The sequence below is a fragment of the Corvus cornix genome, chromosome Z (assembly GCF_000738735.6).
Source record: "Corvus cornix cornix isolate S_Up_H32 chromosome Z, ASM73873v5, whole genome shotgun sequence".
Classification (NCBI taxonomy): Eukaryota; Metazoa; Chordata; class Aves; order Passeriformes; family Corvidae; genus Corvus; species Corvus cornix.
In genome coordinates, this window is record NC_046357.1 from 24,339,169 (window position 1) to 24,354,577 (window position 15,409).

The window sequence follows — 15,409 nt, forward strand, 5'->3', positions numbered from 1 at the left end:
GCTGTCAGCTGAAGCAGCTCCCAGGACTGCTTGTAAATCATGGCCTCACCTTGTCAGTGAGCCAAGGAATATCCAGATCCTTTGCAAGTGTTCTGTAAAACACAGAGAAGTGTTGGAGGCAAGGTACTTCAGCGGGTTTTAAAGAGAAATTGGGTTAAAAGATCCCTATGGAAACGCTGTCCCTTTTGTAGCTTTTTTCAACATAGTCTGCCACAACCAGTCTTTCCAGAGAGACACAGCTGTTGATTCCTGCACAGGCCTATGGGGACATTGGAGTCTGGTTCTTTTCCTAAGTTTCCTGTCATTTATTTATTCAGCTGACAGGGTAGAGGTGTGGCCAGCAATGCCATAACCTTACTCTTTTGGGGTAAATTGACTGAGGGAGGACAACATTTGGGAACCTTCAAACAGGGCTGTGAATGCCCCTTTCTTCCTAGGAGAGTATTTTACAGCTTCCTCAATTGTCTTCATGCCAACGATGTTAAGCCCCAGTACCTGAGGCCTCTTGGGGCGTTTTGTGATTGAACACGTAAGCCGTTGTTGCCCTTCTGTTCTCCTTCAGCTGAAGTTCAATAAAATGTCACCTCTTAAACCCTGACACTTGGGTCCTTTCTTTGCCTTGGGCAGGGTGCTCCTACATCTGTGCAGTGCAGCAGCACAAGGAATGCTGGGGAGCACGGGGTGAATTGTCCTCGGTGCCTCCCCTTGGCCTGGTGACGGCTGCTGGTTGACAGAGCGTGCAAGAGTGCTGCTGTCGAGAGTTGGCCGAGACAGAGGGTTTACAAGCAGAGCTTCTTATTCTGGGTCACATTTCATTGTGCCTGTAAACTTCCTTTAGGATGTGTAATGTCTAGTTACTTATTAGGCCTGCATATTTCTGGCTGTTATTTTGGTCCAGATCCCTAAAAAACAAACAAAAAAAAACCCCCCAAACAAACAAACAAAAAAAAAAACCCCAAACAAACAAACAAAAAAACCACTCTGCTCCAAAGAGGAAAAAAACCAGAAAATGCAACACCCTAAAATGGAAAAAGACATTCTAAATTTACAATGAAAAATCCACAAATCCAGTAAATTATAGTTGCTGGAAAGCTGATTTATATGCCTGTTAAAAATTATTCTATGGGCTCAGGAGGCTCTGCATAGCTTGCATCTAACTCTACAAGGTCATCACCAGGGAATAAAGCAGGAGCATCCCTGAAAACCAGAAGGCTGCTTGAGACCCTTGGGAGTGGGGCAGGGCACGGTGTCCTTGGCATAGGAAGGTGATGGGGGGTTGGCACCCTGTTGGTTTCACCAGGAGCCTGTCACCACTCCTCTGTCCCATGCCAGCTCACAGTTGGGATAACCCATGGTGCAAAACACAGCTAAGCATCCCAGCTTGCAGTGCTGCTGGTGAGGTTGCACCTGTGCACGGGATGGTCCCCACCTGCTGCTGCAGGTGTTAAGATTTTGGTGTAGGAAAAAGCAGAACTCATCAGGTTCATGAATGAAAAATCATCCCAGTCTTTAGAAAGTCTTTGTATATGAACTGGAGCATCCCTGGCCTTCAAAAGGATGGGCCTCTAATGGTCCAGGCTTGTCCAGATGATTTCTCCTGTTAACTGAGCATGACTGGACATATAGAAGAATGTAGGTAGTTGTTGATTGTGCATTTACAGCCTAGAGCCAGCCCCTGAGTCTTTATCTTTTTGAGCAAAGAGTAGTGAGGACTTTATGTCTTCAGCTTGGAGCTCCCACGTGAAGCTCCATGTCACGTGGAAAATCTTTCAGGTTAAAAACCCTAAAACACAGATTTCACCCTGACAGCCACAAAAGTCAGGATCAGGGCTGACTTTCCTCTGACTAAGTCTGCCTCTTTGACACACAAAGGACTTGGCCAGCAGCCTCCACAAGATGAAGATGGATAGAGTGATGTTCTTGTTGGGCTCAGCCATTGTTTCCAGCTGTCCTTGAATGAGCAGCTGGGAGCAGAGCAGAACTGAGAAAAGGGAAGGATCTCAGTACTGAAGGGTTGGGCTTTTTCCCCCATCTCTTGGCCTGAACCTCCTCCTCCTTTCCAAATATGACAGGCTAAGAATGGCTTCAAGACTTAATGAGATACATGCTTTCAAAATAGCCATTTTCATCATAATAGCCTTGAATTTGAAACATTTGCAGTAAAAAACACTCTGTGAGACATCACTGTACTGCAAAGTCAGAAATATTGACCTGGAGAGGAAGAATAACTGCAAACCTTTTAAAATTAAAGTTTTGACCAGAATTCAGTCTTCTACCCCAAACCACCATCTGTACTTTTGTGAAATGTCTCTGCCCTAGGTGTTTGCCTTCTCTGTCTTGCAGCCTGAGGCTTCTGGAGCAGACCCGGGCTAGCTGATATGTCTGTCTTCATGCTGACATCACTTTTTGCAATGTTTTCTAAGAGACACTGTGGACTTACAAGGACAGCAAATACTGTATTACTTGCTGTCCACCAGCAGAGCTTCCCCTGATACCACTGCAGGGAAGTGGGCACAAACTATCCCTGGTAACCCTTGAAGGCTGAATACCATGTCACAGCCCTGGAAATCAGGTGCCATCTGCAGCAGACTTAGTGCCAATCCTTTGTATGATTTCTGATTTTCACCCATCCATCCCTTCCCACAGTAAGTTTCTTGCAGTTTTGCACTTGCCACAAGATGGCAAAAATTTCACCAGAGAAGGTTTTAGGAAAAAGATGAGCAGGTTCCCACAGATTTTACAGTAGTGACAGTGAAGATGGGATAAAAGAGTATTAATATTAATGCTGTCCTTGGCTGAAATGCCTCTTGTTTTCAGAACCACTGGAAAAGTCTGACAGCTAAGAAAAAAATGCAGGGAGGCTACATATGCTTACCTATAAAAAGGTACCCTCACAGAACGCAGGTGGGGAACTCACAATACCCTGGAACCCTTGGCTGGATCAATGCTAGACCCAGGACTGGTGATCCTCTCCTATCAGATCTCTCTTTCCTTTTTCTCTTTCTTCAGTGCTTCATTAACCAGATCCTTCTTCTCTTCCTCCCAAATTCCCCCACTGCTGCCTGAATGCACTCTGGCTTTTGGGACACTGCTTGCAGCTCCCAGCACTGCTCAATGCTGCTGCTGTGGCTCAGTGGGTACTCAGCTGAGGATCTGAGTGTCCAAGGTGAGGCTGGGCTCTGACCAACCTGGTTTAGTGGAAGTGTCCCTGCCCAAGGCATCTTGTCCCAGGTGTTGGGACAAGATGATGTTTAAGTCCTTTGCAACCCAAGCCAATGGCTCTACCCAAGCCAGTATGGTTCTATGGTTGCAGTAAACTACAACAAATATCTCCAGTGTAACACTCAAGCATGCTAATACACATCTATAAGTAGTCATGAGATTGATTAGAGAAATGGTTTTAAATTTTGTATCAAAATTTTACATATTCAATCTAGAAATGTGTAATTTAGTCAGGGTACATTAAAAGAAAAACATACAAGAGTTTCAGGACATGCCCAATAAAATAGTTATTCTTTTTTCTAACAGCTTTTTTTTTTTTCAAATCAAACACACCATGACCTAAGGACAATAGCAGAGGTTTTCTGAGTATCATGTGGAAAACCTTATTAGTGCAGAAAGCTTTCTTTGTTAGTCTCTATAAAGCTTAGATCTAGTTTGGGACAAGAACACATATGTAGGAGAGCAAGAATTAAGGGTGTAATCCACTATTCAAAAAAATTATTTTCTAAATAATTTTAAAAGAGTTAGGTCTATAATGAAGGACTCAGGAGTTGCATCTCTACTTAAACTTAAGCCTAAATATATAATCTCAAGTGCTTTAAGTACTGCTGAAGGGCATCCAAGTTCACCACTGTATTGGGTTGACCTTGAGTTGATGGACAGTCTTTGAGACCAATGACTCTTCTCACAACTTACATATTTTAACCGCACAGAAAGGCGGGATTTCCCTGTTGTCCGAGCTCGCCTGCTGGAAGGTGGGGGGGCTCCGAGCCTCCAGGCCCCGCCGGGCCGGGCCGGGGCCACTGCCCCTTCCCCCCTTTTCCCAACGCCATGGCACGGACCCTGGGTCGCTGGGGGGACTGTCCCAGAGCCACAGGCAGCTAAAAACAGCCATGGACTGCTCACAGCTAAAACCAGCCATGGACTGCTCACAGCTAAACCCATCCAGCGCGGCTTCTGGGGACAGGCGGGTCCCTCTCCTCTCCATGCGGAGCCGGCGGAGTCACCGGGAGCCGGCAGAGCCTCCTGTCTGCAGCCAGCACACTTCGCGCTGAACTGAAGAGGACACCACGCAGCCAGCAGCACAGAGGGAGCGAGGCTTTCCCCACCGTAAAGCCCGAACAAGAACACCCTTCAACATGGCAGCTTCAGAGTCAGAGAGAAAGAGAAGTGAGTCCCGTGGGACGGAGCTGAGCATGGCAATGGGAGAAAAGAGGGCGGTGCCGCGATTCTCGCGCATAGCTTAAAAAACCTTCTTGCCTGCCATGGTAAGAAACTGTAATACCACAAACTGTTTGTCTCTTTAATCCATTTGAAAAACATGGGGGGATGGAGGATCCTCGTGTGCCTGTGAAGTTTGTGAAGAGTGCCTATGCCAGGCTATATAGAAGCAGTGAGAGGCTTTTAGAGACTTGTGGCGAAGAAAAGCCTTTGTGTGCAGGCCAAAATAACTTATCCTTAAAAAGATTAGTAACCCCATGTGATGGCCCATGTTTTGCAGTGTGAAGGAACTGTGAGATTTTTCATGGGAGAGATGTTTTACACCACAGCAGATTGATTGTTTCCGGGCGGGTCTGCTGTTGGTGGCAGTTTGGGAACCACGTGCAACTGAAGAAAACCCTTTTTTCCTTAAGCATAAGAGAGAGACTTTTCAAGAACTGGAACACTGACTAACATCCCATGTTCTGTTATCCTTTGTGCGAGTTGGGTAAAAGGAGAGAAGTGCTGGAAAGGGGGGAGGGAGGGGGATTTGCTTTAATTTTTTTTTTGTTCTTTTCTCTTTACTTTTATTTCTATTAGTAATAAAGCTCTTTCATTGTACTGCAACTGTTTAAGGTTTGTGCCTGCTTTGCTTTCTCCTAATTCTTATCTCACAGAAGGAAAATAAGTAAGTAATGAATATCTTGAACCAAACGCACTACATTTAATTGGTGTTTCTGCCTGGTTTCAAACTCAACCCGCTACAACCACTGACCTCTTTCTTGCATCCCAATGCTGCCAGTGTTAGGGGAGTTTGGAAGGTGTTGAAACCAGTGGAAGAATTCCAGAAATATTTTGGTTTTTCTTTTTTTCAGTTGGTTCCTGATTTTTACTTAATACCATAGCATAAGGTGGGGGGAGTTTGTATCATAGCAGTTTTTATTTTATGCCATACACAGTTATAGATAAATACCAAATTCAGTACTGCCCTAATTCCTGACTATCTGTGATGGATACAGTCCTAAAACCTCCACTAAAACCAGCTATGAATAGTAACTCACAAAGCATCACTATCTACTTTCAGTCATGTTTCTAAATGCTAAAAGTATCAGGTTTAAAAACAGCTTTAAGATATATACATTTCTACAGAAAATCATCTTAGAGAATGAAAATAATAATTTATAGTAAGAATTCTTCTAAGAATTAAAGTTTACCAGATGGTCTGTCTGCAAGTACAGCACATCTGCACCTGATACAGACAGCATTATGGGGATACTCAGTAAAATGGAAACATGGTTTATTGTCTGAATAGTAGTAAGCATTAATCTCTGAACCTCTGAATAAATAATAAATATTTTTATACTGCCTGACTTGCCTGTATAAAACCTGTGGCTACCACTGACTAAAATGCATAATAGCAAAATATTTCTCTGGGTTGGATATAAAGTGTTTGTATTTCCATTAAGCTTATTTTTAAATACCTATAAAACATTTACCGATAATTAAAACCACTAAGCTAATAGTTCGCTTAGTGTAAACCACACATCATTGGCAACAGACTAACTCCTAGCAAAAAACCTGGAAAAGCTTTCAAAGTATTAAAAATGCAGGACTACATAAAGCTCAGACAAACATTCACAGGGCTTTTGTGTCACTTGCACAGGATGTCAGTATGAAGCATTTAATCCCCACTTTTGATAATTGAGCTGGCTTCTGGTAGAAGCAACCAAGGGTGCTATCAGATGTTTAGACAAGCTGTACTTCAGCTGTATGCACAAATTTTTCCATGACTTTAAGCTTCAAAAAACTTACAGTTTTTTCCTATCTATCCAGTTAATTTTTGCTTAACTTTTTTCATAACTGTATAATGATAAAATTTTTTTTTCATGTTTTAGTTCCATATGTATTACTTTCCTACTATTTTTTTTCCTTAATGATCTTGAAAAAGCAATATAATGCTCTGTATTTTAGACTTCTTGTATGTGAGATGTAGATAGTGTATTTGTCTTTTAAAGGACTTTAAGATCAGCAGATGCAAAGTTTTCAAAAAAATTAAATCATTCTTGCATAAAACTAACCTCGGAATTTTGAGTCTGAAGCAGCCAGCTGAATCATAAACTCCTTTTTATTTTGTGTATATGCAAAAATAGGGAAGGAAACACACTCTCAAGTTCTGCAAATTATCACCAAGGAAAAAAAAATCCCTATGACTCTAGAATGAAACTTGAAAAGAACAATTTACCTATAAAACTTTATTGAAAAATAAAACTATTCTTATAGCTTAAAAAAAAAAAAAAAAAAAGCTGCAGCTCCAGCAATTTGCTTTCCCACCTTCTTCTCACAAGTGTAGTTTCCAGGTGCATTTGGTGTGGTGGACATTGAGAAAATGATAAAGTCTCAAGCTACATACCAAATTACAAAGACAGATGAAAAAGCAGAATTCAAAGTGCAAGAATGATAATGAGACATTTAGCTCCTTGATTAGATTTCGCTTCTAGAAAAGCACCTACGCTCAGGTAAAGGCTGGGTTCATTTTGGCATTAGCACATACTATGTACACACAAGTCAGCAGCATGACAAGTTATTTTGGTCAAGAAAATGCTAAATAGCATCTGCAAGGACCCTGCCAGTCATAATATTCTGGGTTTTTCTGTTGTATCTCAGAAAGGATCCACAGCTAGGTTTGTCTCACACGGTGCAGCTTATGAGGACATGATGATAATTAAATTTGAATGAAGTCGCCCCTGGGGATGTTTGAGCTTGAAGTCCCACCACAAAAGCCGACATCCCTGCAACACTGGCAAATCTGTGAGGGTCACTTCCTACATGTCCAGCACATCTAACATTTAAGTTGCCAGATATTTTGGGGACCTATGATTACAAGACAGACTTTTCCCAAAAACTCACTTCTGCTAGTGAGTTTTCTCTCTCAAACCCCATGAAAGGCTGTTAATCCCTCTGCCTTTCTCCCCCATCCATCAGTACCATAAGATATGTCCTGAGCATATGTGGTTTTCCCTCTCTTTATTCCTCCTGGGGAAAAATACAGTATGACCATGCAGGCTGCCCTGGATACAGTGGTAGAATCAATTCTATGATTCTGTGACTTCACATTCTGCACCTAAAGGCTGAAGTGTGAGAGATTGGTTACGTGAAAAAGGACATATAGATTTGGGATATACAGATTCTTTGCAGCTTACTGATCTGAGAAGCTGGCTACGTGAGAACGGGCACATAGGCCCTTGCAGCTAGCTGAGCAAGGTCTCATAAGACAATGCACCACACATCCTGTGTTAACAACTGAAGTTACAGAATATTACATGTATCTTGCTCAGTAACTGAACCACTATTGAGTCTTATTGCTGAACTATGGGTTTATTTGCAGAGCCAGCAAGGTTAGGTTTTGGCAGCAAAACAATGGACATCTGTGGTTAGAAGGCCAGGGAAAAAGGCAGAACTGCTGACCATGAAAGGGGGTCTAAGGAGGGGTTTAGAATCAGCTTAATCGACGTGAACCACTTAGAATGCGCCGTTACGAATATGCATAAAGCTTATTATTGTTAGTATATAAGGAGTTCTGGTACAATCAATAAATCGGATTCCTGCTGATCACTCATATTGAACGTCTGGGTTTCCCCTCTATCGCGACATTCTGGCGCCCGAACAGAGGACGGAAAAAGGGACCGTAGAGACAGATAACCTGCGTCCGTCAACCTGGGGGGAATAGGGACCATAGAGGCGGACAACCTGTAGCCACGGCACGACAGAGAGTCTGCGTCGGTCCCGTAAGCAGCTCGGGAGGCTGCAGAGGTGGTGAAAAGTCCACACCTCCAGGCCCAGGAGCACCTACAGAGGAGTCCTGCTGGCCACGCACCGCCGGGTCTTGCAAAGGCTGCAACAGCGCGCTGACGTTTAGGTATGGCTAAGAGACAAGCAGTGTATCAATTGCTCAAATGCTTTTTAGAAAAGCAGAGCACACCAGGGATAGATTGTAAAAAGGATCTCTCTGGACTTTTAGATTATGGGGTTGCTAAGGGTTGTTTTATTGATCCGAATGAAGTTTTTGAGAGGGAGCAGTGGAAAGTGTTTGGGGATAAGATATTTGATGCAGCTACGCAGGGTGATAAGGTGGCTAAAAAGATGATGAAACCGTGGCGGGCAGTGAGTAATGCTTTGGCACAGTATGAGGCAGAGCAGAAGGCTGCAGCAGCCGCTGCGCAGCGCTTAGGAACGCCGCTTACTCGGGAGAAGGACATGGGTGATAGCTGCCTGTTACCTCCCACAATGAATACTTTTACTATGCAGACAGGAAAAGTAGTTTCAGATTCTGTGTTTTCGCCTCCTGCATCTCCCCAAGCTGTTAGTGCCCCCTCTGCATTGTTAGAGCATGAGTTATTACCTACAGCCCCACCTTTTGAACAATCCCCCACAGCCCCCCCTCAACCGCTGCCTCCTGAGAGCCGGTCGGCAGCACTTTCACTCCCTTCTGAGCAAGCTAATAGTTCGCTTAGTGTAAACACAGACTCAGGAATTCAAGAGATAGCTAAGGAACGAGAGGAATTTTGGAGAGAGGTTGCTAAGAATATTGCTGCTGAGGGAGACATAGATTCTGCCAGAGAGTTTGTACAGGCTTTTCCAGTTGAATTTTCACCTCCTAATGCTCAAGGACAGATCACTGTTAATATCAGACCTTTAGATTGGAAAGTGCTTACCCAACTGCAAGCCACTGTTAATGAATCTGGGTTAAAAGGGGAACCAACTCGTCAAATGCTTGATTATTTATGGGGCTCTATGCTCTTGCTACCAAATGATATTAAAAATATCACTAAGCTAATACTAACACAGCACCAGCGTATGCTGTTTGGAGCTTACTGGCAGACTTTATGCCAGCAGTCGGTAGCAACGCAGTGGGGAACAGGAGATCCTTTACATGGGGTAACTTTAGAGGAATTAATGGGTCTGGGAAATTACACCCGGACAGAAGCACAGGCTCTCATAGGTCCTGATAAGGTTCGGGAAAGCATGAATTTAGCACGACGAGCAATAGATCAGATTAAGCAACCAGGGGGATTACCATCATATATGAGTATCAAACAGGGAAGAGATGAGCCATTTGGTACCTTTATAGATCGCGTAGCAAACGCTATTGTAGCAACTGGGCTTCCAGACTATATGCATGGTATTTTGCTTAAACAATGTGCTATCCAGAATTGTAATCCCACTGCACGTAGTGTGTTAGTTACTCTGCCTGCTACTTGGACTATTGAGGAGGCACTAGAGAGAATGTCACAGGTCCCTGTAGGTCCCCAAGCTATGATTGTTAATGCAATAAAGGAACTTGGAAAGGAACTGGGAATAGGGATGAAGCAGCAGGCTGAGGTAGCTCAGAGGCAGATTGAGGCAAATCAGAGTCAGGTTTTAGCTGCCCTTGCACCTTTGCAAAATCACCGGAGCGGGTCTCGACGACAGACCACCCGACTGCGACGTTTTCGCTGTGGAGCCTCCGGTCACATGAGACGGGATTGCAACGCTGGTAACGTCCGGTGTCAGCATTGCTGATCGGACACCCATGCCAGCACTGCCTGCCGGAGGTCGGGAAACGGGAAGTCGAGCGGGAAGGCCCGCCCCGCGATGACACCAAAAGCGGCAGCATACCCAGTGACCCAGGAAATCAACACCTGCACACCTCTACCGACTCTGACCAGCACTTTCGTCTCCAGCCCGCAACCCGGGGGAGCCTCGGATTGGATTTGGCAATCTCAATAAACTGTACTCTTATAGACATTCGACCGCAGCGTGTCCCCACCAGGATTAAAGGACCTATAATTATAAATGGGAAAGCGGTCAGAGCACTTTTAATCGGACGCTCATCAGCTACTATGGAAGGATTACAAATACTTACAGGATTAATTGATGCGGACTATACTGGAGAAATTCAAATTATGGTACAGACTCTTTTTCCACCAATGTTCATAGAAAAGGGCACTCGACTAGCCCAATTGGTGCCTTTGCCGGTTCTCACTAAAGGACTATCACCTGTACACTCCAACCCTAGGGGTGAGGGACCCTTCGGATCCACAGGGCCGGCAGCCATGCTCACTGTGAGCTTGAAAAGTCGGCCACGCCGCCAGGTGACAGTAACATACCAAGAAGAGACTGTTACCCTGACAGCACTCTTGGACACTGGCGCTGATGTATCCATCATCAGCAGTCACCACTGGCCTCAGCATTGGCCCACCTTTGAATCTGATGCTACAGTCACTGGAGTGGGAGGACTTACCCTCGCTCGCAAGTCCCCCCCATTGCAATGGACTATAGCTGATCAAGTGGTAAATTGCAGTGTGTCTATCATCCCATTGCCACTTGGTGTTGCTGCTCTGGTGGGACGAGACATACTCGCTCAAATGGACATGGTTCTTACCACAGACCAAAATTTTTAGGAGTGGCCATTGCTTGGACTTTTCCCCTCCACCAGCTCAAAGAGGGACTGGAAGCTATGTTCACTTTAAGGACATGGCTGCAGGGGAATGGAAAGGCCCTGCAGAGGTGTTATATTTTGGTCGTGGCTATGTTTGTGTGCTTACTCCTACAGGTCCGCAGTGGATACCCAGCTGCTGGGTCAAACTGACACCGCTCAAGTCTGGAGCCTCCACAATATCATCTTCTGGAGCTGAGTCTGCTTCGGCTACATCTAGTAGCTGATCCAGTGATCGCACCTCTTGCAAACATCGTGCCTACCCGACTTAGGCACTTTGAATCCTGGGAGGAAGCAGAACAGCTACTGGACGCCCTTGAACAGTATTATCCAGGGAAACTTAATTGTCGAACCTGTGGTGTTTGCGGGAAGCCAGGGCATTTTGCATGGTTTCTTATCCGATGTGGGGCTTGTAACAAAGAGTGGTGGGTTCATCAGACACTTCTGTTAGGGGGAGCATGGTGTATTATTTGTGAGGGAACTTGGCGACGTGACACGTTACAGAGAGATTTAGAACGGGAAACTGGTTTACCAATTTTTCAGGGTCTTACTCTTTATGAGTCAGTAGAACAATGAGCTATTGCTGAATTTCGCTATCGAATTAATCACGAGGTTGCTCGCATTCGCTTACAGCTTAAATCCGCAAAAGTGCATAAAGTTTGCGGAGATGGCCTTAAAATACCACGCCAATGGATGGTGCGTACCCATGAGTGGGAACGCATGTGCCATCGCTTTAGCGCTTGCAACATTGCTGATAACCGTGCACGCTACTGATCCACACCACGTTAGCGCTATAGACCACTGAAAAACATGTGGATTACCTGGGCTAACCAAACAGGCCAAGATTCTTTTTGCTTATCCTTAGCAACACCTTCTGACCCTTTCTGCACTTGCCTTATTGGGGTTCCATTAGCAGAAACTGGTAGCCTTAAAAAATACACCCTCAGCTACTCAGAGCCGGAAATTGCACTCTCAACCTTTTGTAATGCAAGCTATTCTACCCTCACTGATAACTATCTCGATACTCACCTCTCTACTTTTAACATCTGCAATGACCTTAAAATAAAGAAAAACCCTTTAGCTGCCCAAGCACGAGCAATTGCTTTAGGCCTTAATACATCTATGTTTGAGCCACAAGAGCTAGATCTCTTAGGCTCTCAGCCTAGTCCCTATTGTCTTATGTTTAGAGGCAGTCACTTTGACAGCAGTGTCAGCCCCCAAAGGCCAAACAAAGACAGTACATGGCTGAGCCCTACCACCTCATGGTACTTTAACATCACGGTGTACTGCAATGGCTCAGTATGGCCAGTTGATAATCCTCCACAAGAATCCAGGGCTTTTCCCTCAGGAACTTTCCTCATTTGTGGGGACAGGGCATGGCCAGGAGTGCCTTCTAAACCAGTGGGAGGACCATGCTATTTTGGGAAACTAACAATGTTTGCTCCTAGCATTCAGCAACTGTTAAATATTACACACAAGCGAGCACGACGAAGCGCTCTTCCATTAGATCTTAATTGCAGAGACGATATGCAGTTATGGAAAATTCCTGCTGTCTTTTTTGCTTCTCTTTTAGCCCCAGGAGCTGCATCAGCACGTGCCCTCACTCAGCTTAGAAGGTTGGCAAGTTGGACAGGCAAGCAAGCAAATGTCACCTCACACCTGATAGGTGAGCTTGTTGCAGACGTGGATAGCTTACGCCACGCATTACTGCAAAATCGTGCAGCCATTGATTTCCTACTGTTAGCACATGGACATGGATGCAAAGACACAGAAGGAATGTGCTGCTTTAACTTAGCAGATCACAGATTCTCAGCTTCAATGGCTCACTGAACATACCAAAAAGCTCACTGTTCAGGACAGTCCTTTCGATGGATGGTTTCAAGGGACCTTTGGAGGACTTGGAGTTTGGGCCATAAGTCTCATAAAAGAAGGTCTTAGATGGGTCGGCATCATACTTTTGCTATTGCTTGGAGCACGCATTATATTTTCTTGTTTAGCCAAACGTGTAGATCGACTAACTCAGGGAGTTTTGCTTGCTCAAACTAATATAAACGGGGGAATTGTGAGAGATTGGTTACGTGAAAAAGGACATATAGATTTGGGATATACAGATTCTTTGCAGCTTACTGATCTGAGAAGCTGGCTACGTGAGAATGGGCACATAGACCCTTGCAGCTAGCTGAGCAAGGTCTCATAAGACAATGCACCACACATCCTGTGTTAACAACTGAAGTTACAGAATATTACATGTATCTTGCTCAGTAACTGAACCACTATTGAGTCTTACTGCTGAACTATGGGTTTATTTGCAGAGCCAGCAAGGTTAGGTTTTGGCAGCAAAACAATGGACATCTGTGGTTAGAAGGCCAGGGAAAAAGGCAGAACTGCTGACCATGAAAGGGGGTCTAAGGAGGGGTTTAGAATCAGCTTAGTCGACATGAACCACTTAGAATGCGCCGTTACGAATATGCATAAAGCTTATTATTGTTAGTATATAAGGAGTTCTGGTACAATCAATAAATCGGATTCCTGCTGATCACTCATATTGAGCGTCTGGGTTTCCCCTCTATCACGACAGTGAAGGACTTATTCTGGCCAGCTTTTGTCATCACCTATCCCTAATTAATAATCTGCTGATTGTTAAAACAGGCTTTCTTCTACGTACTGGCAGGAAAAATTATGTCATTTTTTAGATATTTGGGAGGCACTAGAGAATACAGTGATGCATAGGCATTCCTCTGGAATTAAAATATCTACTCAGAGGATTGTAACAGAACTACAAGCTTTCTCTGAAGTAATAAATTAATAGTAACCACAGTACTTATTAAGCCTACCCTTTATATTGTGAACTAACAAATGTTGCAGAAAATTTTTGCGTCCTCAAGTATATGAAGAACTTATGACGTGGCTTCTCAGCTTTCCTGCGCTGCTACTGTGCTCCTATGCTTCTATTACACTCAGATTTACAGAACTAGTCTATTTTCAACAGATTCAGTCTAGCAGCCACAAATAACCATGAAAAACAATAAAATAAGCAATAAAGAAATTAGAAGGGGGAACAGATGGCAGTCATGGCACTGTCCTGTACTACATTTAATCCCCATGGATATGAAGTCCTTGTGCTTAAAATATACATACATTCTCAATGCTTCAAGGTAAAAATTAGAGTGATTTGTTAGCAATGTCTGTAAGTTCCACAGGAGGTCAGCATCAGGTTTCACACTTGACACGGTTTTTATATTCTATATAATCCCCAATCTGAAATTTTACAGTTGAGATGCACTTTGTGTGTATTCAGCTTCTTTACATTACTGTGCAGTGGCATTTCTGAGAGTGGATATAGTTCCTGTAATCAGCAAGCTGCTTCAGGTACAAGTTTGAAGGCCATCGGTGCGTCTCTACAAAATTGCGCTCTTCCACTAGACAAAGAAATAAAGGAATTAAATGTATAGACATAGAGCACACATGCACAGCCTGTAAAAAGTCTTTTAAAATAGATTAAAAAACATTAAGGCTATAAATAAAACTGAAAAGATAAAGATGAGTGCTGCCCATTTTGCTTCAGCTCTGCTGTGGAGCAGATGTAAGAGCTATCACACAATATTTCCTTGTTATTAAGTTAGTAATAAACAAGTTGGGCTTTTTTAGTGAATACAATACTCATTAAGGAGAGCAGAGAGATATTCCTAAAGATGAACATTCTTTATCCCTAGAGGATAGCCAGGTGTGCTATGCAAGGATTTTTCTATGCTGCAGCACTCTAAAGCAGGGTATGTCAATTCCTGTGCCAGTAGTTTGTCTCAAGATCAGTACAAAAAGCAAGATGAGGACTGCAACTAAGAATTCAGCAAGATGTTAATCTCCTATTGCATGTGGTTTTTATCACTGGCAAAGTTATATAACAGTGTCTTTTAACCATATTATTTAGATTAATCTCTTCTGCTTTTGCAGAAAGGTGCGTTTTCATCCCCTTAACCCCAGATATTCCAGAGCCAGCCTGCAGCCATGGTTCCTGGTTGAGAGGCTTGGACCAAGGCACAGCAGAGAGGCCCACAGCCTGGGGAGCCTGAGGGCAGGCAAACTGCACTCATACTGGGCGCAAATCAGGGCTTCATTCTTCAGTGGAGTAGCCTGCTAATCAAATCTGATTTCCTCTGTGGCAGGGTAACCCACCTAGCTGATCAAGGGAAGCCAGTTGATGTAATGTTTTTGGATTTCAGTAAAGATTTTGATACTGTCTCTCACAGGATCCTTCTAGACAAAATATCCAGCCTGCAGCTGGATAAACATGTTATGTGAGCTACTGGGTCACGGCTTGTGCACGAAGAGTTACAGTAACTGTGGTGACATCAGACTGGTGACCTGTCACTAGTGGGGTTCCAAAGGCCTCCGTCCTTGGCCCTGTGCTCTTCGACATCTTCATAAAAGACCTGGATGGAGGACTGGAAGGGACACTGAGCAAGTTTACAAATGATACAAATCTGGGAGGAGCTGCTGACTCCCACAAAGGCA

The 15,409-nt window shown here is 44.0% G+C and overlaps 1 protein-coding gene across 1 annotated transcript in view; it reads right to left on the minus strand.

Moving 5' to 3' along the window:
* RHOBTB3 (Rho related BTB domain containing 3) overlaps positions 1-15,409 on the minus strand; it is a 51,462-nt gene that overhangs the window by 12,812 nt on the left and 23,241 nt on the right. The window contains exon 12 of the mRNA XM_010413128.4: positions 9,857-14,316. Coding sequence (XP_010411430.1) covers positions 14,201-14,316 — 116 coding nt within the window. The 3' untranslated portion in view covers positions 9,857-14,200. The remainder of the gene's footprint in view (positions 1-9,856; positions 14,317-15,409) is intronic.